General features: G+C 48.9%; 2 protein-coding genes and 2 non-coding genes across 7 annotated transcripts; 1 reads left to right on the top strand and 3 right to left on the bottom strand.

Annotated features, from left to right (window-relative positions):
• Window positions 1-4,830: 4,830 nt before the first annotated feature.
• Window positions 4,831-13,446, top strand: LOC116792714 (mitotic-spindle organizing protein 2B-like). 4 transcript variants are annotated; one of them, XM_032699909.1, is made up of 4 exons: window positions 4,831-5,006; window positions 5,095-5,238; window positions 12,030-12,101; window positions 13,173-13,443. In XM_032699909.1, the coding sequence occupies exons 1-4, from the start codon at window positions 4,885-4,887 to the stop codon at window positions 13,180-13,182; spliced, it is 348 nt and encodes a 115-aa protein (XP_032555800.1). In that variant the 5' UTR covers window positions 4,831-4,884; the 3' UTR covers window positions 13,183-13,443. The 4 variants fall into 4 exon arrangements, 3 of the variants coding, with proteins under 3 accessions (XP_032555800.1, XP_032555801.1, XP_032555802.1); XM_032699911.1 differs by lacking the exon at window positions 12,030-12,101 and adding an exon at window positions 5,594-5,601 and having other exon boundaries at window positions 4,832-5,006; XM_032699910.1 differs by lacking the exon at window positions 12,030-12,101 and having other exon boundaries at window positions 13,173-13,446.
• A 2,153-nt stretch (window positions 13,447-15,599) lies between these two features.
• On the bottom strand, window positions 15,600-15,673 carry TRNAI-AAU. The gene has a single exon. It is a non-coding gene; the product is annotated as a tRNA-Ile (tRNA).
• A 95-nt stretch (window positions 15,674-15,768) lies between these two features.
• On the bottom strand, window positions 15,769-15,840 carry TRNAM-CAU. The gene has a single exon. It is a non-coding gene; the product is annotated as a tRNA-Met (tRNA).
• A 2,948-nt stretch (window positions 15,841-18,788) lies between these two features.
• LOC116792857 (olfactory receptor 1020-like) lies at window positions 18,789-22,012 on the bottom strand. Its single transcript, XM_032700248.1, has 3 exons — window positions 21,935-22,012; window positions 21,128-21,341; window positions 18,789-20,195 (listed from the first exon to the last, which is right to left on the bottom strand). The coding sequence occupies exon 3, from the start codon at window positions 19,854-19,856 to the stop codon at window positions 18,912-18,914; it is 945 nt and encodes a 314-aa protein (XP_032556139.1). The 5' UTR covers window positions 19,857-20,195; window positions 21,128-21,341; window positions 21,935-22,012; the 3' UTR covers window positions 18,789-18,911.
• Between the last annotated feature and the right edge of the window lie 404 nt (window positions 22,013-22,416).

The raw sequence follows: 22,416 nt of genomic DNA, 5'->3' as shown, positions 1-22,416 counted from the left end.
AGGGACAGGACAAGTGGGAGTGGCTTCCCACTGTTGGAGGGCAGAGTTAGGTGGGATATTGGGGAGAAATTCTTTCCTGTGAGGGTGGTGAGGCCCTGGCCCAGGATGGTCAGAGAAGCTGTGGCTGCACATCCCTAGAAGTGTTCAAGGCCAGGTTGGATGGGGTTTGGAGCAACCTGGGATAGTGGAAGGTGTCCCTGCCTATGGCAGGGGGGTGGAATGAAATGAGCTTTAAGTTCCCTTCCAACCCAAACTATTCTGTGCTTCTATGAAAACATACAGTCTTGCAGGATGGAGGCAACCAAGAAGGATAAAGTACTGACTGAGGGCAGAATTGGAGCTTGCCCTGCTGGGAACCTGGGCTGCGTTTGCTGAACTCTGTCCCTAATGTCTCCCATCTGCTGGAAATGAAGTGCTCTGGTTAGTGTCAAGCCTGAAATCATCTGTACCAGGACAAGCCATCAATGCTGCTGAGCACCTCAGAGGCTGGAGAGAATCACCAGCAACTGATCTTTGTGGGACTGGGTTAAACTTTCAGATGTGTTTAGGGTGTGCTCTGTCATCCACACCCCATTCCTGCCCCTCTGGCCTGGAGAAGTTCCCTGAAACCCAAGCCTAGTAATTAGTTCAAAACCCCAGCCCTAGCAGGGATGCTTAAGTTTCTTGAGTATCCCTGAGAACACAGTGCCCTGTGTTCTGCCTTCAACCACAGCAATCTGCAGGAGGGTCAAATAACCCAAGAGAGCTGCCGGAGTTTAGAACAAGGGAGAGAAAGTTGTTCCTGATCCCTGCAGGCTGCAGTGGAATGTGCAGGGAAGCACATACATAGCACAGACGGTTCACATGGCACACACATGGCCCAACTGAACGTGTTCTTTCAAATCTCCTGAAGACCAACAAGTTTGACCCAAGGGGTAAGTTTCAGCTCCTGACTTGGAAACCACCCTTGCTCAGTCCCTTCAGTACCATTCCCAGCATCCTCTCAAACCACTCACTTGCTCCAGGTGTCCTGTCTGAAAATTGTCCCAAGACAGCTGTTCTTGGATGCCTCCACCTAATTTTCAGTCTACACTAGTGAGCAGTTCTCTCTTTTTCCTTGCAAAGTTTTGGAGGCTGTCTCCAAAGCAGCATGCTCAGGCACATAAGACAAGGGGTAATGGTTTTAAACTGAAGGAACATCAATTTTAGATTAGATATAAGAAGTATTTTACAATGAGGGTGCTGAAATCCTGACACAGGTTGCTCAGAGAGGTGGTGGAGGCAGCATTTTTGGACTCATTCAAGACCAGATTGGACAGGGCTTGGAGCAATATGATCTAGTTGAATGTGTCCCCACCCACGGCAGGAGGTTGGACTAGATGACTTTTAAAGGTCCCTTCCAATCCAAAACTTCTAGGATTCTATGATCTTCCAGGTGAGACCACCCCAGTACCTTGCTACTGATCTGTTTGTGTCCCTCCCCCAAAACACATCCCAGGCATGATGATTCCACGCTCCCAACCCTGCACTTCTCGCTGTTGCCATTGGTGGGGTCATCCCAAGACTGGAGTGGGGAACATTTCTCTGCTCAGAGACACCCCTCTAATACAGCCCATCATTTGCTTGGTTAGCTGGTTCCTCCTCTTGCTATATCCACAGCCATGACTTCCAGCACTGGTAAGTGGTTCATACTGGGTGCCAACCTAACCAGGCTAAATCATCATAAACGCACAGATTCATAGAATGGTTTGGGTTGGAAGGCACCTCATTCCAGCTCCTGTCATAGGCAGGGACACCTTGCACTAGAATGCTCTGCATCCCCTTGTCCAAGTTAATCATCAAAAAAAAAATTGTTACATTATCCTGAGACAATGTGTCTGTGATAAAATCTCTCTCCATTTGCTTTTTTTTTACCTGGAATCTGGGTTTCCTTCAGAAAAACCTCAGAAAAATATGAAAGTCTAGATATGTTTGAATCCCTCTTTTCCATTCTCTGGCTGTGAGAGGCACATTTGCTGCATTTGTTTGCAATTTGAGCCCTATCCACGTTATCCTAAAGCTGGCCCTTCCTTCAGGGGGAAAGGACATTGCTCCTTTTCTCCCTGATCTCATGCAGCCCCTCCTGCATTCCCAGTGTGTCCTCAGCCAGTGGCTGTGCTCAGGCATTCTCTGCCTTTCCCATCTTGCTCAGCTGGATGACCCACACGTTGTAAATCTTCCTCTTAATTCCCACCATAAACACATGCACGCTGAATTTTTCTCCATTCAATGGCAAGCTCCAACCTGTGCCTCTGTGGGACCAAGGGGCTCGCTGCTCACGTCCTGTCTCCCTGTTCCCAATGCCTTCTGCACATCCACAGCACACTGTGATTTACTGCCCCTGCGTTGCAGCCTCTGCACAGGCCCAGCAGGCCCTGATTTACTGCTCACACCCAGGGCTTCCTCTGCACAGCCACAGCACGCCTGGCTTTAGTGTGCTCTCTCTGACTGTGCACAGCGTGTCCTGATTCACAGGGAAGGCTCCTTCATCTCTTTGCCTCCACGAGAGCAGCATCTGAGCAACCCCCAGCTCTAGCTGCTAATTCATGTTAAAGATTGCAGGCTCTGTGCTGCACCTAATTCCCTTTTCCTTCTGCACATGCAGGATGTCAGAACCTCCCCTGCCCCCATCTGCTCAGCTCTTCTCATAACTGTGTCCTGCAAGGGCTGAGATGCAGCCTGGCATCACCATCCCGCGCTGTCCTGGCTCATCCTGCTCTGGAAACTGTGGACTGAGCAGTGACTGGGTGTTAAAGTCCTGCCAGAGGTAATGGAGGGTGTCTCTGGCAAGCAGCAAGACCCAGTGTCCTGCCCAATATCATTTAGGCCAGAGTCCCAGGTGCCACCAAACTGCAGCTCCAGTAAGTGAGGTATTTTCAGGGGATGTTTATGGGTTCCAAAGGACTTCCTCTATTGACCTGTTGGATTGGGAGAGCAAAAGGGGGAAACTGGGAGATCAGAGCCCCCAGAAATGCTTCAAAAGGAACCTTGAAGTTCAGAGGAGAAGGTTGTCAAGGTTGCAGTCTGTGCCCATCCAGGCTTACACCAAGAAATGTGGGGAAGGTGTGCCCCACAGCCATGGCTACAGAGGCCTGTGAAGGAGGCACAGGAGGGGCAGGGTCTTCCATCCCTTGCCCTGGAAAGGTCTGCAGCCCTGTTTGTGATGCTGGTGACCACAGCACGCGGGGAGAGCTGCCAGCTGGAACAGGCTGGGGCTGGGAAGGAGGGAGGTACAAGTTGAAACTTCTGTTTGTTGTAGGGAAGGTGGTTCCTGTTTTTTTTTCTTTTTTTCCAGAAAAGGGCTGAGCTAAAAAGCACCTTGTCCTCTTCTGCTGTGACTTGTAGCTGAGCTCTCAGGTGCCACAGGCTGGGGGAAGTGGTCCAGGTGGGACCAGGGAGGTTTGGAGACCGCATCACCCACAAGATGAGCGCTCTTGCCCTTGCACTTGACTTCCAGCCTGTCCCAAAGGAATAGGTACATTATATACCAGAGCTGGCAAGAGAGCAAGCACTGAGATGTTCCTCAGTCCCCTCTGCTTCACAGACCCTGCACTGCCCCACTCGGCCGAGGGTCCAAACTTCGGGACAACCTCAGGCTCTGTGTCTCCGGTACTGTCAGCCTCTCAGACAGCCGGGTAATTCGTGCTGGCAGCTGGAAACGCCACCATCTCTGTCCCTGCTGGGCTGGTCCCACTCGCGGCCACGAGCAGCAGGATCCTTCTTCATCATCATCATCCGCCTCATTCCCGTCTCGGCAGCTGCAGTAAATCTGCTTGTCAGCGGGGCCTGTCGGGACACATGGTCTGGTCACCTGTGGCAGGAGATGATTTTGACACTAGCGGGTTGCTCGGGGTGTGGAGTGGGAGAGTCTCTCTCCTGGTGTAGGGGTGGGCCGGGGTCTCTCCTGGCGGTACCGGGGGGACACAGTGACTCCCCTGCTCTGCTCTCCCTCCGGCAGCGCAGCTGGTCTGGGTGTGCTGGGACGGGAGGAGCGGGGACAGCCCATCTCTCCCCCCCCCGATGGCAACAGCTCATTTCCATTTAGATAGAGGAATTTCAATCTCAGTTTGCCGGCTTCTCGTCTCGCTGCGACTCAAGGCCCAAATTTTCAATTTTCTTCCCCACGCCACGCCAGATGCTCTCGGGGCTTGGGGGCGGCTGGGAGCGATGATCCGTTTGTGGCTCCGCGGGTCCCGCGGCTCCTCCGCACCCTGACCCGCGGCACCGCCCGGAGCGCTCCCAGCGCCCCTCGCTGGCCCCGCCCTGGAGACACCGGCGGGGACAGACAGACACCGGCAGGGACACACAGACACGGCAGGGACAAACAGACACGGCAGGGACAGACAGACACCGGCGGGGACAGACACAGACACCGGCAGGGACAGACACAGACACCGGCAAGGACAGACACAGACACCGGCGGGGACAAACAGACAACAGCAGGGACAGACAGACACTAGCGGGGACAGACAGAAACCGGCGGGAACAGACGGACGCTCGGCAGGGCCGGGGTGGAGGCGCTGCCCTGTTGCGGGGGCTGGAGCGCGGCTGCCGCCTGCCGGCAGCGCCGGGAACAGCAGGGCCGTGAGAGGGCGGGGCGGGGCCATGAGGGGGCGGGGCCATGAAGCGAGGGGCGTGGTCTGGCCGTGAGGGGGCCCGAGCTGGCGGGGGGGCACGGCGTTCAGTGAGGGGGCGTGTCCGTGCAGTGAGGGGCGTGTCCGTGCAGTGAGGGGCGTGTCCGTGCAGTGGGCGGTGCGTCCGTGCCGTGATGGGCGTGTCCTTGCAGTGGAGGCGTGTCCGTGCCGGGGGGCGTGTCCGTGCCGTGAGGGGCGTGTTTCCGTCGCGTCGGAGGTGGCGGTGGCGGCCATGGCGGCCATGGCGGTGTCGGAGGCGCGGCTGCGGCGCAAGCAGCTTCTCAGCGCGGAGGAGGCGGAGCTGTTCGAGCTGGCGCAGGCGGCGGGCAGCGGGCTGGACCCGGAGGTGTTCCGGTGAGCGAGGGGGGGGGGAGGCGGCGCGGCCCCGCGGCAGCTCGCGGGTGCCGCCGCGCTCCCCGCCTGACGGGCGTCCCCCCTTCAGGGTGCTGCTGGACCTGCTGCGCATGAACGTGGCGCCGCTCGCCGTGTTCCAGGTGCTGAAGTCGATGTGCGCCGGGCAGCGGCTGCCGCCGGGGCCCGAGGGCGGCCCCGCCGCCACAGCGCCGCTCCCCCGCGGACACCCGAGGTACGCGCCGGGCCGGGGCGGGGCGGGGCGGGCGGGCGGTGGCACCGGACGCGGAGTCCCTGGGGACCCTTCCGGGCACCTCCCCGGGCCCGGCCGGGCCCCGCCGCCCCCCGGCCCCGCGCTGCGCCCGCCGCGGCCCCGCGGGCTCCCCCCGCCCCGCGCCCGCCTCGCCGCGGGGAGGGGCCCGCGGGCCGGTCCGGGGGGCGGCTCGGCCGGGCCCCGCGGGGCTCGCTCCGTGTGAGAGCAGACCCGGCCCGGGGGGCCCGCTCCGTGTGAGAGCAGACCCGGCCGAGCCGCCCCCCTTTTGTCCTCATTCTTATCGTTTTTTGGGGGGGCTAGGGGGAGGTTGCTGCAGCACTCGGGGTTTTGTAGCTTCCTGGCTCTGCTCGCCAACAGAGAGAACCCCTTAATCCACAGTATTACATAGTGCTGCTCTGCTCGTATATAACTCGAAGAAAAAGGGTAAAGTTTCTGGTCCATGAGGAATCCCTGGAAAAGGAGGGATGCTTCCTTTGCTCTGTCCCCTCCTAACACTCATCCAGTGGTTTCTGTCCTCTACAGATGGTATTTTGGTGGGAAAATGAAGTGGGAGGCTGTGGGGAATTGTCAGCTAAAATAGGAACTGCTTTTGACTGTTTGTCTTTCCTTACTGCTCTGATTTCTGTGGACAGCAGCAAACATAGCCCTGAACTTGTGCCATATATATATATAATTTTTTTTTTATACCAAACCAGCTCAAATAAAAATTGTATTTACTCCCTCAAGTGACTGTTGGCTGGTAGCTCACCACGTCTGTGGATTCTGTCCAAAATGTTTAAAAAGAGGTAACTAAAGTAAGTCTGCTGTCACTAAGCCTGAATTCACGGTGAAAAGGCTCATTTTTCTTGTGTTTAAAAAGGTATCAGAAATGGGCAGTGATCCCATCAAGGGCCTAGAAGATGATGAAGTCAAGTCTAATTGTATTATGTCCCATTTTCCCATCTTCTCTCTGTTTCAGGGTGAAAACTCTGTTGTGCCTCCTGGGTTTGTGTTGACCCACTCTGAATTTTGGGTCAAAACTTTAAAGAGTAATGGTCAGCAGGGACTGTGTTGGGAACTCAGAGAATAGGGCAAGAAAGAAAAGCTTGGTGAGCATAGATGGGGGAGAGTGAGGTTTCCCTGTTGTGATAGTGTGGTACCACTTAGTCTGGTCTCACTCCTGAGGCTACCTTGGTGGTTGGATGTATTTATTCTCTTAGCTGTGCTTGCCAAGCCCTGTAGAAAGTGAAATTGTGAAGCAGGATTTGTTTGATAAGCAGTCAGTTTTGGGATAAAGGGATTATGCCTTAATCTGGCACCTTCACAACAGAGCCTGCTGCTCCAGTCTGGATTCCCACATGGTAAGTGGGTGGGAATCCCCTCCTTGAGCAGCTGAGGGTGGCTGCACAGAGACTTGGGAAGTCTGCAGAAGCCCAAATGGAAGTTGGAGTGTGTGGATAAAGTGTCCAGCACTCCATGGACTTCACCATGAACAGGTTTCCCTTTCAGAGGAGATGCTCTTGGTGAAGAATTCCCTGCAGGGAACGTGGTTATGGTGACAAGAACAGCCTCACATGTGACTGAGAAGTAACTCTAAATATGCACAGGGCCAGGGGAAGACACCTATCTGGTTACTTTTTCTGAGCAAAGTGGGAGAGGTACAGCACTTGTGTTTTTTTAAATAAGAAGTAGTGTGCTATTCCAGTACCATGTTGAGAGGAAACATCCCGAAAGAGCACAGATTTTAAAAAAAAGATGCTGTTAAATTTTGCTCTCTCTTCTCCACTGTTGGTGGTCCAGCTGTTACAGGCTGCTCAAACTGTGAAGGCACATTGGTAAGGTTTTTGTCCCTATCTGTCTATAATGTGGAGCATCTCCTGCTCTCTCATGTGTCCTGTTTGGGTGGTACGTTCTGGACAAATGAGGGGGTTTTTTTCTAGCATTGAGCCACTACCATGAGCTAATTTTAGCCACTAGTAGGCTGGCACAGGTTTGTAACAGTCAGATGGCCACTTGTTTGTTAATCAGCATTAAATTTCTCAAGAGGAAAAGCCAAAAGCCCTAAGGTAGAGTTGATGTGCCCTTAACCATTCCCTCCTACCACCTGGATGTGCTACAGGCACCTTAGGGAGGCTGAATTTGCAGGAATTAGTATCTGTCTTGGGAGCTTAATTTGGTTGTGTCTGTACCAATCTAGGATGCTCATTCTGCATTGTTTGCAGAGCATCTCCTGGTCTGAATCAGATTGCAGTCCTAGTGTGTCCAGCTAGTATTCCTTTAAAATTGACATTTCTTCCCGGTATCTGATCTAAATATGCCGTCCCTCAATTCAAAAAAGAATCACTCCTCATTCACTGAGCTTTCTAGTTCTGGGCACAGTCTAAGTCCATCCTTCAGGAGCTGGGTAAGTGTTAATAGGGTGTCTTGGGGTGTCCTCTGTGCTGGATCTGTTCTGCAGGAGCAGAACAGTTTGCCTTGCCTCCTTTCCCTTTGGGAGCTGTTGCAGGGGAAGGGGAACCAAAGCTCTGTCTGCTGTTGGCTTTGCCATCTCCTGTTGGAAGGTGCTGCTTCCATTTAAGAAGAGGATGGTGCAGCTTCCATGCAGGACCAGGCATGTGGAGGTGAGAGATGCCTCTTCTGCATTGGTGGGACTTGTGTCTGTGGTTACAGCCAGAGCTCTGTGCTCTGGAACAACACCTGTCCTGCCCTTGCTGAGCTGCTTCATGCCCTTCAGCTCTGCCCCTCTGCTCTGTCTCTGCTTCTTCCCCTGTCAGAAGGCAGACAATGGGCTGCAGTTATCCAGGTCCATGCATTTGTAACTGCTTTCTTCCTGTGTAAGTGCTTAGATACAGTCAAGGTCTCAGAATTGTAAGTGTTGCTGTTTGATTATTTCCTAAATATCCCTCTGTCTACTACACAGCTTGTTGCCGACTTTGTCCTTCCTGAGTGTTCTTCTCGCAATCCTTGTGTTTTTTATCCTTCCCTGTTCATCCCTTTTTCTCACTTCTTTCACTTTGTGCTGTTTGTCTTTAGCTGTGATGAGCCTTTTGGGATGGTGACCTTTGCTGTGTGGGCCCACAGTAGCTACCATAGCCTTTGGGTGCTGCTGGCTGGCCATGCCAGCTGCTCTGCATTCCTCTTACACTCAATCTTGAGTTATCTCAGGGGCTTGGTGTGGGATTTGTAGTGTAGACTCCTGTATTAAGGAGATAAGGATAATGCTGACAAGGATAATGCTCTGTAGATCTCTGATACAGCGGAGGGAATCCCCTTGGAGCTGCTGAGGATTTTCCTTAAATTTATTTAATCTGGGTTTTATACATCACCCAGTGAATTTTTCTGTTGGCTATACTGGCTGTTATGCTTTAATTACAGATTAAATATATCCATGGGATCTGAGTGATAGAGAAGTGTTCTCAGCCATGCCATGCACCTGGAAATGTCCTCGAGCACTTGATGGTCTGTATGTCTTCCCTGAAAAAAATTCTCTAGAATGATCCATCAGCGACTTGTAGCATTAATCAAAGGACTAACAGAGTCCTAATCATGGTTTCTTACTTAGTTGCTTCACTCATACTCAGGTTTTTTCCAGTACTCTGACAAGACCACTCCAGTGAGTGGATTTCCTGCATTTCCTAAGGAGCATTTAGGTTGCTTTCTGGATCTTATCCTGCAACTCTCACTCGCTCCAGCTTTTCCTCCCATAAACAGTAGAGTTTAAGCCTTTTGAATTAGAGGTCTTTATTCTTGTTTTGTGAAATGATGGACATGGTAAATACACAGGGCAAGTTTTATGCTCAGAGCATTCTTGGTGTGGAGTTGTTGCTGTCCCTCTCCCTTCCCCCAGGCTCACATTCCAAAATGCACTTTTTGAAATAATGCTTTTGTGTTGTAGGCATTTCGTTAGTCCATCAGCAACTGAATACCTTTGATTTATAGACCTTTGTCATCTTGTGGTACAGAAATCATCATATGATGTCAGTTATTTTAGAACTGATAAAAAAAATTCTCAGCTGTACTGTGCTTTCTTGGATGATCAAAATTCCCTTGGTTAAAAGTTCCTGCACCTTTCTTCTCCCAGAGGGTTATAACAAATTTTGATACTCTCAAAACACAGGTGGATGGGTAGTGAAATAGTCTTTTCTACTTCAGCAGAAACAGCACACAAACAGCTTTTATTTCTTCCTCCTTATCCTAGGAACAACTTACAAAAAATCTAGGCTGGAATCAAAACCTGATGAGGCTCCAATAGAATAGATGGCCATGTAGGTCTCTCTCCTGTCACACTTCCCCCATGGAAGGTTTGCAGGTTTACCTGATGCTCTGAGTTTTCCTCTCTGCTGGGCATTGAGTTAATTTTTTCAGAATGTCTTTTCAGGCTGCTTTTCAAGGTTGGGTTTTTTTTTCTTTTTCTTTTTCATGCTCAGTGAGGCGAGAACTGACAGAAAGGAAAGGGATTTAGAAGAATACAGTAAATGCCAGACTTGTCATGTGTGGCTTTGTGGCAAAGTAATGAGATGTGAGTTTGATTGATAACTCATTGAGTGACAACTCATTCTTCCCCCCTCACCCTATCAAAGAAACACTCAAAAAATCTTATAAATATAGACTCAATAGAGTTCTCTGAAAAAAATGAGGGACCATCTTCTCTTTCTGTAATCTGTGGACAGGAGAAGGGAAGGAAATGAGATATCCCAAGTGTGATGGTGAAAACTACTAAAATAAGGAGCAACCAGGGACTTGTGAGGATTTGTAGGGAAAAGGCCAGTGCATTTCATAATGATCAGTGATGGGAGAGGAGCTCCTGTGGCTCTGCTGAGCAGCCTGGAAGGGAGCCCTCCCTCAAGAGAGCAGGAGAGGTGAATGATTTGGGGTGATGTTTTGGCTCTGGAGAGAGCCCAGGGTGTGTATTAGCTGTTGAGGATGTGGCAGCAGTTTTGAGGACCTGAGAATCTCCCAGGCTGTGTTGCAGAAGAGGTGTGGGGTTTGTGTAGGGATGTGAGCAGGAATCTGGGGGCAAACCTGGCAGTTTGGCAATGGATTGACTGTAGTGAGCCATGGTCACATACTGGGGGTGCTTGGGGAGTGAAGTCTGGCTGTGCCTGGGATTGTTCCATGGGTGGGAGGTGATGAGGTTTGAAGTGAGTCCTGTCCCTGTCCTCATTTCCAGTGACTGACCAGAAGGTGTTTGTGTGGCCCTCCAGGTAACACCTTGTGCTTGTACAGGGTTTGTTTTTTTTCTATTCCCACCTAAAACTGAATCTTTCTTAGTCTAGAAAAGCCAGCTGGTTTCCTATGCCTGATATAAGACTTAATGCAAGACAGAAACAGGAGCAAAATTTTGGTGAATTTAGAAGTACTCTCGGGGTGGCTCTAGGCCATAGTCAGTGCCAATATATCAATATGCACTGCAGGAGATATCTTGAGAGTGCTGCAACCCTGGTATCACTGACTGTGCTACAAGTAAAGGTACCAATAAGACATTTATTTATTTATTTACCACTGAGAGGAAGATTTGTAGTCCCTGTTACTGCTCAGAGGCAGGAAAGGATCCCTTGAGGAAAGCAGTAGGTTGAGTAGAGAGGAGACTGAAAGCGTGGAGCTTTAGATTTCTACTTCTCAAATCATATTTGGGTTTGGGGTTCCTTTCCTAAAGCTGATTGATCTTCTCTTGCCTCCTGCTTGACACAAGGCAGTACTTTTTTCTCTCTCTGGTACTTAAGACTGCTTGTGTGCACATCCTATTCTTCCAAACTGTGTCTGGCTCTCGAGAAGATAAACGCAGAGCTGCTGTTTCTGGAGTCACCGCTGGGGAGGCAGGTGTTTGATTAGTCCCTCTTGTCTCTTGCATCCATAGCTGTCTGGGCTGCAGTTGTTCTGTGACAGCCAGACACATTCAAGATAAGGACCTCTTGTGTCCCCAAGGAAAATACCCGTGGAATCCTTTTGTTCCTCTGTAGTGCTCGAGTTAGTTTGCGGTTGTTGAGCTGCTTTTGTGCTTCCTGTAACTGAATCTGTTATCTCTGATAGTGTAACTGAGGGAAGCACAAACCATTCCTGTCCTTGCACACTTCAGGAGCTGGTTCACGGGTCAACACAGGGTACTTCCAAAAATATACTGAGTTTTTATGCTGTTTAACTGGTTTGTTTCCCTGTGATCTCAAGGCTAAGGGGATGGAGGGCTTGTACTTTTGAATGCAGCTCCTCTTCAATCAAGTGACTCTTTCTGCCCAGGTAGTTTCAGCTGAGTCAGAACATCCAGGGCCTGACTCCAGTAGTGTTCTAATGGTACCCCTGTGTGTGTGTGCACATGGCTGGAGTTGTCCTACATGGATGAGGGTTCAGGCCCTGCCCTCTCACCAGACAGATGCATGTGACAAAGGGGAGGGCAATCACCTGAAGAGCTGTCCTGGATTGCTAAAAGCATCATGGTGAATAATGCTTTTTTATTCCTGCCACTTTTTCTCTCAAATACTCTGAGATCACCTATTGCCTTTGGCAATGTGTTTGTTTTCATGGTCAACACTTGCACTAGTGAAGCTGCTTAAAAATGCCTGAGCTACAAGGCAGCTGGCAAGGCTGGTTGGCTGGCTTGGGATGGTGACTGCTGGCACGTCACTACTGTGCTTTACCCTAAGAGAGTTTTTTAAGAGCACCTGACTTGGCTGGGATAAGTGAATGGATTTTTTTTTTTTTTTACCATCCAGATTTTACAGACATGTAGTGGCCACATACTCTTATTTGGAAGTTCATAGGTTGTCTTTCTGGTACAGCAGGGTATTAACTGGTGGTATTGATGTGAGTCCTGTTCCCAGACAGCTGCTCCAAGGAGACAGGATGGTTTGGTAAGTAACTGTGTGCACTGTGCATAGCACAAGTGATCCAAGATGATGATTTCCAAACTGTGCCCTTGGAGACTCCAGAGAGTGTGGAGCAGCTGTTGGTGTTGTGGAAGTTGCTCTGATAACTATTGCCAAGATATCACTCTTCATTTTAATTGCATGCATGTAACTACAGCTCAGTGTATTCCTGTTTTATTTCCTCCGTGCTATTATGAAGTTTTATGATGCTTCATGGAGGTTGCTGTCTTTAGAAGCTGTGACCCTTCACATTGCATTCCTTTTATTCTCTTTCCTAATGCAAGTCCTACTTCTCACCTGAAGCAGTTTTCTTCAGTGCAGGGAAAGTCAATGTCCCTCCCTTTATCCCCTCTGGACATCTGTGTCTGCTCACAGAGTCTGTTGCTTTCTCCTCTGCTGGATCCAGCACTGTGAGCCACGTGCCCCTTGCCTCCTCAGCTCCCACCTGTGTACCCACTGCTGCTCCTTGCTCTCACTTTGCCCTCTGGAGATGGTCAGTTGTGCCCACAGGAGGCAAACTCTCATCTTCTGAACTCAGTAAGAACATCTCTAAGTCCTAGGCAGGAGTCTGAGCTCCTGGAAATCCCAGAAAATGATAGGAAATCCAGACCTGCTCATGGATTGACAGAAGTGACATGGGGAGAAGTGTTTGTGATCTGATGGTGTGGTGACAGCCTCAGACAGTGGTGTGCCCTGACACATCCATTCACTTATCCGAGCTGGAGGTGTTGGAAGCTCTTGGTATCCCAGCAGTGCTGTTTGCCATGCTGCTGTTCCCACGTGGAATGAGTGGAACCAAGTGGCTGGTTACTTTGTAGATTAAACCTGATGAAAAGGAAAAATGCTCCTGCTGCAACATGTTTGGGTTTTGTGGTGCTGATCCCTGTTGGGCTGAATTCACCAATCCGCTTCCTGTGCTGGATGCTGAACATGGTTGCAGGATTTAACAGGATTTTGCCTCTTGCATGGTTCCTGAAGGAAAGCTTGCCCTTAGCTGCTGTGTGCCTGATGCTTGGGTTGGGATGTGAAAATTAATGGATGTGTTTGTTTATTCAGGGAGAAATAAAACCAGCTCTGCCATCAGTGGGACCCAGGTTCTGGCAGAAAGGAGCAGCAGGGAAGGATCTGCCCAGAGGATGCCCCGACAGCCCAGTGCGAGCCGGATGCAGAAGGCAGGAGCCTCTGGGAAGAACACTGGGGGAGGCAACAGTACCTAAATAAGGCCTTGGAACTAGATGGATTTTAATACTTGACAATGTATATAAACTATGTTTGTTGAAGCTGCTTGTGTTGTGTGTATTAACCAATAAACATGATTTGTAATACAGGACTGTTGGTTTTTATTTCCAAAACTTCTTTGGCCACACAGTCTGTTAGGAAGTGTTCTTGCATTTGTTCTTGCTCTGTTCCCCTCCTGTACCTGTTTACAGGGTTTTAGCACTATATCTGAAATCAGGTGGACCTTTCCCATGGTGTAATCCCACGTTCAGTCCTCTCAGTGCTGGTGTGATTATAAAGTGTTACAGCCCCCTTTGCCTCATGAGCCAGGTCAAAAGGGGAGGTTGTGCCAGATAAGGGAGGCAAGAGAAGTACCTGAAACAAGTAAATGGTTTGTTAGAGCTCAGGTGTTCCCATTCATCATTCCAGAGCATCTCCAGGCAGCTGTGGGGGCAGGGACCATGAGGGGAGGTGGCCAGGCATGAATGATCCCAGTGCTGGCCTTCAGGAGAGCAGAGCTTGGCCTCTGTGGGATTTGCTTGATACAGTCCCATGGGATCAAACCCTGGAAGGAAGTGGCACTCAAGAAAGGAGGTTGATAGTCAAGGATTACCTTCATGCTCAGGGGCAGTCCATCCTGACACCCCAGAGCTGCATCCCATGCCTGAGTTCCAACTGCATCCCTGGCACCCACTCTTAGAGCCATGTCCCTGACCCCCAAGCCCATTTCTGACCCCTCATAGCCTCAGCCTTGTTCCCTCCAGGCCCTGCAGGGCTGAAGATGCTGCTGTGGGGCTGCACTGGCTGGGGTGCAGCACCGTGGGGTCCCCCATGGCACCTCAGATCAGGGTTCTGGGGGTTGTGTGTCCCCTGAGGTTGGTGCAAGGGGCACTCCAGAAGGGACAGGGCAGGATCTGGGGTGGGATGACGGGTTGTGGGGTCAGCCAGGGCTGCAGGGACCCCCCCACCCCCCCGTGCCATGAGACAGCCTTAGGTTATGTGACTAAAAGCTCATCTCTGTGAGTGAAGAGGAGGAGAGGGGCAATGAGAGGTGGAAGAGCCCTGGGAGTCTCCACAGTGCCAGGGATCCCCTGTCCTGGCTGCTCCTGGGGCTGTTGGTGGGCCCAGGAGGGGCTCCCACCCTGATGGCCAATGGGGCCACTCTGCAGGTCACCTCTTGTGCTGAGGGGGTGACTGTCCAGAGGTGAGGGACACATTATGGGATGCAAGGGAAGAGCATTTGGGGATTGTACAAGGCTTATTATGGGATGGTTAGAGGGAGGAACCAAAGGTGGGGAAAAGAAGGTATCAAGGTGGTTTAGGGAGCCATAAATGTGGGAAAATTAAGAGATAAGGATATGACAGGAGGTGTGTAGCATCTAACTGCCCATCTACCAGTCTGAGGGTATGTGCTTCCAGGGGATACACTGCTGGGGACATGGACATTTGTCACTATTAGGATGCTTAATCAGGTGCACGTGTTGCACGCTAATTGGTGACTTTCTGTGCAAAGCTGGTTTTCAATAACTCTTCAGTGTTTAAATGGGTATCATTTGCTGTAACATTGTCCTGGAGGCTTATAAAATCAAGACAATTTTATATTCAAACGAGATTTGTTTTATAAGCCAGTTAAAGCAGGTAAGCCAATCAAACCAATTAAAGCTCTATCAACATTTGAATAGATTTGTGATGTGGAATTGGTACTACCCAAGTGACTTCAGAATTCTCAGGATTTTAGAAGGGTAACACAGAATGTGCAAACACTCCTGTGGTAAGTCGGGGACTCACAACTTCATGGAGTTACCTTGGTCCTGACCCAAGGGGAGGGTCCCCAGCTGTCATCCTTCAAGGAGAACTAACTCTGCTGCCCTCCCTGCCCATCTGGGCTCCACCTATACCCCAGCTGAATCTGATCAGTGGTCAGATCCAGTCACAATAACCCTCACTGGTCGGAGTCTGACCTGCCCCACCACAGCCACCACGCAGAGGTGCTGCACACCTGAATCCAACCATGGCACAGCTGAGGTCAGTCGCAGGTCGCTGTCTGCAGGGCTGCTGGAGCTGGTGCACCTGTCATGAACATCCAGTGAAGTTTATCCTTGAATAGGAATGAACACCTGCAAAAGGAGGAGTAGGGAAAGCAGGGGGGGACACTACAAGCTCTGCCGGGGAACCTTCCGCCAGGACCTACAGACTGTTTCCCTGCACCGTCACTGGCACAAAAGGGAGGGAAAAAAAGAGATCAAGACACTGACAAAGCCACGATGGCCCGTACGGGGATCGAACCCGCGACCTTGGCGTTATTAGCACCACGCTCTAACCAACTGAGCTAACCGGCCACGGCCGCCCCCTCCGCGCCACCGCCTCCTGCCCCGCGGCGGCTCCGGGGCCCCCAAAAGGGGCCGAAGAAAGAAAAAAAAACAAACAAACAAACTAGCAGAGGATGGTTTCGATCCATCGACCTCTGGGTTATGGGCCCAGCACGCTCCCGCTGCGCCACTCTGCTGTCGCTGTACTGAATTTTTTTGTCGTCAACATCCCCGTTCGTGCCCCGCCAGGCCCGGCGCACAGCCCGGGGGTGGCCGCGGGGACAGCGGTGGCCCCCGCATCCAGCGGGGTGACCGCGACACCCCCGCTGTCCCCTCACAAGGGGTGACAACGGATGAACGCTGTCGGAGCTTTGCCCTTCTCCCAGGAACTCGCTCCACGTCCCCCCGCTGAAAGCTGAACGGAGACGTTACCGAACGCGGCACATTTCTTTAAAAACGGTTCCACGCAGCAGCGGGGGAAGATGTTGGAAAATTCTTTTAACTTTTAGCACAAGAGTGTTTGCCATGGTTACCACATAGTGCCTGGTACGAATACCAGAGATTAATGTGGCTTTGTGTTAACCCCCTACATCTGTGACTAATAGTCTTGTGCCAGATAATGCTCCCTTATTTACCTATATCAGTGATTAATATGCACTAGTCTTATGTCTTATAATTAATTAATTAATTAACTAACATGTACTAGTCTTATATGTCTTAGTTTTGAGAACAGAGTACCAGAGCAAAGAATGGTAAAAGAAGTGCATCATGACTTGACCACATATCTGAGATACTCTTTAGAAGATCTGGAACAATAAAAGGGAAATTTGGGGAATGGGATGTTCCCCAAAGACCACCAAAGACCCTCAAAAGACCCCTGCTCATATCTAAATAAGTTCACAGAAATAATTATCATACATGCATGTATTCAAGAATGTAATTAATATGTAATAGGAATGTAGTGAGTATGTATTAGTTTCATGGCTATAACTTGGTCTCTTCGGTTGCTGGGTGTGCATTTTGGGTGGAGGGATTCTCCATACACCCAGCGTGTGGAATAAAGGAATGTTGGCTTCCTAACCCAACAAACTGGTTGGAGAGTTTATTTCCCAGTTTTCAGTGACAGAGACAAAGCCCACCTGGGATCTTCTATTTTTTGGCCAGCCTGGTAGGAGCTGCCATTCACCTGTCATATATTACTATCTGTCCATAAGATTTTGGGGAAACAGGCAAGTATCCTAATGGGGACATATTAAGGAAGCCGGATGGACTTTTGCACAAGTTTCTCACCAGCTGGGGGGCCTGGCTTGCAAAACTGCTGTCAGTGGGAGATTTTATTATTTTTGGAAAAAAATCCAGAAGAGAACATAAATTCTGGGACCAGAGCTACTCAGCACATCACACACCTCATATCCACTGCAAACAGCGCCAGTGTGTTCCCACCAGCCCCATGGGAGCCAGACTCAGGGGGCAAAAGGAAGGCACGCTGCCATGTGGCTCCTCATTTTGAGGAGAAGCTAAGGTTGTCACCCATCTGCTTACTTGGCATGGAGCCTGTTTTGCTCTGGGTTTCTGGCAGTGACTTCCTCCCTCTTCACTTTCAGAGCCTGTTTCTGATGGGCACAAGAAGGTGGGGTGGACCTCTGGAGGGCTGGTGTCATGCCACAGCTCTCTTATTCCAATCTTTTGGGTAAACCCTTTCCTCTTCTTGTGTCCTAGGATGACCATCCCCAAGAGCTGACAACCCTGCTGAGATGTTTCTGCCTTGTACTGTCAGTATTTGCCCCATGGGAGTGGTACTGAAGTGTGTACAAGGGCCATGCTCAGAGAAAGGGACCTCTCACCTCTGAGCCACTGCTGGGTCCAAGAACTGGGCTGCTGCAGAAGCTGCAGATGATGCAGAAGGTGGAGAAGCCATGTATATGACCTTTTTAACCTTAAAGACAGTCAAGCAGTGGAGTAGGTCACGCAGGGAGGTTCTGCAGCCTCTGACAGATCCAGCTGACTGAAGCCCAGAACAATGTGATCTCACCGCAACAGCTGACCCTGCTTTGAGGATAAGATGAACTAGAGATCTCCTGGGTGCCCCAATCCTCTCAGGGCTGTTCTGTCTCAAGAGCTGTGTCCATATGCTCTGCTCACCTGTGGCATCCAACAGAATGTGCCTGCTGCTGCAGCCCCTGTCCATATCTTTTCCCTTGCAGAGCTTGCCCTATGGGAGACTCTCTGCTTTCCCACATTCCTTCACACTTCTCACACTTGCTGGAGTGTCATCTCCCAGCTTAGATCTGAGTCATTGTTCGTGATTTTTGCCTTTTGGGCAACACATCAGGACTGTGAGTAGTTTCCTGTAGGATCCCAAAAAGGGGGTGAGGTTCAGCTGTTTAGAAGTACATGGTATCTTACATTGCTTCCTGAGATAGGAATCCCTCTCTGGACTCATTACCAGATATACTCAGAAGGCAAAATGTCTCCCTTGGTAGCAAACTGAAACCAATTTAAGTTAAAGGAAGGTGACTTTGTTTTTGCTTTTTAATCTTATCTTAGTAGTGGCAATAAAGTTAACAATGATTGGGTTAACATTTAAATTTAAAGTGTAAATAACAAAGTGTGAATCTCCATTTGAAGATAATGGGAGGAGAAAAACACTCTTTGCTGGCTGCCTTGTTTGAATTATTAATCAGGTCAGTTTTGGTGGACAGAAAGGAACCCCAAACCAAAACAGACCACTTGTTTTGGACATCTCAGGATGGGTACATCACCTCTGAAGGCAGCTGTCTCTTTTATTATGAGGCAGGTAGCAGCAGCAGCATGTCCTTCAGCTAAAGAGTCTATGGTTGAACAGATACACCATGGGTGTAAAAACTAAAAGTAACCTGAACATACCATTAATAAAAAATGGTCTGTTTGCTATAAATTGTGTTTCAACTTATTCTGAACTGAGTTTCAGCTGTAGTGAGGAAAAAGCAAGCAAGCAAGCAGACTGGTAAGAAGATATCAAATCCAATAATATGTATATAATGACATCCATAGATTTATTTTGCTTACTTTACAGTTCTCACCACATATTCTTTATCTCTCCCCAGACCACCCTCCCACTGATAGCAAGATTATTTACCCATTTTGTTCCTCTGCTTATATTTTTTTAAGAGATACACCTACATATTTCCAAGCTTTATTCACACTAACTACATTCACATGCAATGTAATTGCGTCTGTAACTCATTAAGGATCATTACCCCTTACTTTTTGTTACAGAAAGCAGCCTTCAGAAAGCCAGCAATTTTCTCATATGCTTCTGCAGAGCTTTCTTTATTTCTTTGTTTCTCAGACTGTAGATGAGAGGGTTGACCAAGGGGGTGAGAATGGTGTAAAAAGCAGAGAAGACTTTGTTTGGCAATATGTGGGAATCGTGATAAGGGAGTATGTAGACAACTACTATTGACCAGTAAAAAAGAATCACCACAATCAGATGTGAGGAGCAAGTGGAAAAGGCCTTTTTCCTTCCAGTGGCAGAAGGAATTCTCACGACTGTGACAATGATGCAGAGATAGGATGAGAAGGTCAGCAGGAATGGAGGCAGCGAGCACACACCTGCCACGACAGAAGTGACAAATCCCACCACCCAGGTGTCACTGCAAGAGAGTTTCATCACCGGGAAGGAGTCGCAGAAGAAATGATCGATTTCATTCGGCCCACAGAAATCCAAATTTGAGATCAGCAACGTCAGTATGGAGTTAGACAGAAAGCCACTGACCCAGGATGCAGCGCCCAGGCGGAGGCAGAGCCTGGTGTCCATGTGGGATGGGTAGTGCAGGGGCTCACACACCGCCAGGTACCGGTCGTAGGACATCGCGGCCAGCAGGTAACACTCTGCACCTGCCAGGCAGCCGAAGAAATAGTACTGTGTGAAACACCCCCTGACTGAAATGCGCCTGTCTCCACCTGCATAGCTGAGCAACATCCTTGGCAAGATACTGGAGCTGTAGCAGATCTCCAAGCAGGCCAAATTGCCCAGGAAGAAGTACATTGGGGTGTGGAGGTGCTGGTTAACCACCGCCAGCACAACGACGCACGTGTTCCCAGTTATGGTCACAAAGTAGATCGACAGAAATATCAGGAAGAGAAGACAATCCAGTTCAGGGCCATTCCCAAAATCTAGGAGGATGAACTCTGTAACAACTGTTCCATTTTTCCACTCTTGATTTGCCATAACTTTTGTTCTAGTGTTAAATCAGGAAGTGCTACCAGCAATGAAGACCTCTACAGTTAGGAAAATAATGAAAATTTCCTCACTGAATAGAGAAACCAAGAGTAAAAAAGTCTTTGCATCACCAGACCTGTCATGTAATTTTTACAAAAAGATTTCTCACACACTCAGAGTCACATTAATTATTACTCCACGTACTAAGAGGAGTACCTGCAACTGAACTGATGTCCATGTTTCTTCTCTGGCACAAGGGTGCTTTCTAGCAGGTCTCCAGTCTGTGCAAGCAAATTAAAAATCAAGTTCTTTTATCAGATGCTGTCACAAGTTTTGCCATATTCTTTTCTGTTGTGAAGAAAATAAATATTTGGTCAGGTTGCTCCAGCAGTGACATAGCTGTATTTCCATTGTTAATAAGTATTGATATCATTGATGTATATTATATATTCACTATTTATAGGTATGTAGCATGACTTCTTGTGCAGACATTTTTCTTATTTGAAGAACAATTCAAATTTAGCATTTCAAACACATTTCAAATCTTATTTGAAAAACAATTCAACTTCCTTCAATGAAAAGAAGTATGAAGGACATGTATACCTTCCTCCACATATGTTTACCCTGTCAAAAAAAACCCTGAAACACTCACAAACAAAAGCACTTTGCAGTTGTCTCATCCTTCATTCTTGTCAAGAGGTAGAACAAATGATTCCAAATTTAAGGAGTTTAATTCACCTAAAAAAGACAGAGTAAGTCATCTTTTGAAAGGACCAATTTCTTGTCACTGAGAAATCAGAGAGACTTCAGTAGCCAGGTGCTTAATCAGAAAAATACAGTTCAGATAAATCCTACCGCTTGTCATAGTGCTCTTTTTTATTTTCCTCTCCTGTATCGTTCTCTAGATTCCCTTACACATTTGATTTTCCAAAAGTCCTGGGGCTTTGAAGAATTTTTCTGGATTTTCTTAAAAAAAAACCAGTGGTCAAACTAGCCACAGTACTGTGGTTAAGGGTAAACTGGTACAGGGAGACAACAGAGGGTGGATGCAAGGACAGGTAACCTGAGAGGAATATAGAAAAACAGTCTGAGCAGGCAGAGATCAAGCTTTAGGAGAGCTAAAGCCTTGAAAAAAGTTAAACCTGGCCAAGGACACCAAGGGCAACAAAAAAAGCTTCTATATATATATGTTGGGGATAAAATGTGGGTCATCTCTGGAAAGAAAGAGATCTGGTTATGTGGGGCTTGGAGAAGAATGAAGTACTCCATGGCTTTTTTACCTTGATCTTCACTAGCAAGTGCTCCATCCACACCGCCTGAGTCACAGGAGGCAAAGGCAGGAGTGGGAGAATGAGGAGAGGATCAGGTACAGGACCATCCAAGGAGGCTGAAGGTGCACAACTCCATGGGATATGACAATCTGTGCATCTTGTGGGAAACAAGTGTCTAAGCCACATTTGACAGGTTGTAGCAATCCAGTGAAGTTCCCACTGCCTGGAAAAGAGGAAACATAACCCCCAGGTTTAAAAACAGAAGAAAAGAAGACCCAGGGAACTACAGGTCGGTCAGTGAATTGTGTGTTTGACACACTGGAGGGAAGAGATGTGATCCAGAGGGTTCTGGCCAGACTGGAGAGATGGGATCGTGCAAACCTCATGAAGTTCAACATGGCCAAGGGCAAGGTCCTGCCCCTGGACAGGGGCAATCCCAGCACAGACACAGGCTGAGGGGAAATGGATGGAGAACAGCCCTGGGCAGAAGGACCGGGGGTGCTGGCTGATGAGAAGCTCATGGACATGCCCTGGCCACGTGTGCTGGAACCCAGAAACCCTCCATGTCCTGGGCTGATCCCACAGAGTGGGCAGCAGGGGAATGGGGAATTCTGCCCCTCTGCCCTCATACAATAGCGTAACTTTGCAAGACTTACACACTTCTTTCCACAGAACTAATTTTAAAATTTCCCTTAAACTCTCACGCATTCGAACCCCAATTTTTTAGTTAGTTTTCTAACATCTGACCACTGGAAAATGCTGGAAGTGTGGCCTGTTTCTGTACCAGTCAACAAAGCCTTCAGCACTGTTTCTTACCTGAAGCCACAGGAACATTGAAATCCAAGTAAAAGATCTGACTTCTTGAGGTTTTTGTATACAGCTTTATTTTCATGAAGATCTTGATTTCCTTGGAAACAAGGAGAAAAAGAAGAAAATTGGAGCTCTGTGTTTGCAAAAACATGTCATGTGTGTTGTCCCCTCAATAATTTTCAGATTTTCCTTTTTTTTTATTTAGCCAACTGAATATACCAGCTCTTCCATTCTATCAGGTAGAGACTGTTCCTCCTACTCCTTCACTCCTTAAAATCCTTTTCAGAGCTGAGACCAGTGAAACACCCCAGGGGATAATCAAGCAAACAAAAGCCTTGGAGAGGTTGTTGTCATCAGCCTCATAAATAACATAAATAACCATTCTTTCCCTGTACACACTGGTTGGAATTAGCTCTTTTTTAGCCTACACTTTGATCACTTTTTGGGCCTGGATGGAATTATGTGGAGAGATAGAACAATGATTGAGC

Source organism: Chiroxiphia lanceolata, chromosome 12, assembly GCF_009829145.1.
Source record: "Chiroxiphia lanceolata isolate bChiLan1 chromosome 12, bChiLan1.pri, whole genome shotgun sequence".
Lineage (NCBI taxonomy): Eukaryota > Metazoa > Chordata > Aves > Passeriformes > Pipridae > Chiroxiphia > Chiroxiphia lanceolata.
The sequence above is the reverse complement of the archived record's forward strand: the minus strand, read 5'-3'. Positions and strand labels throughout refer to the sequence as shown.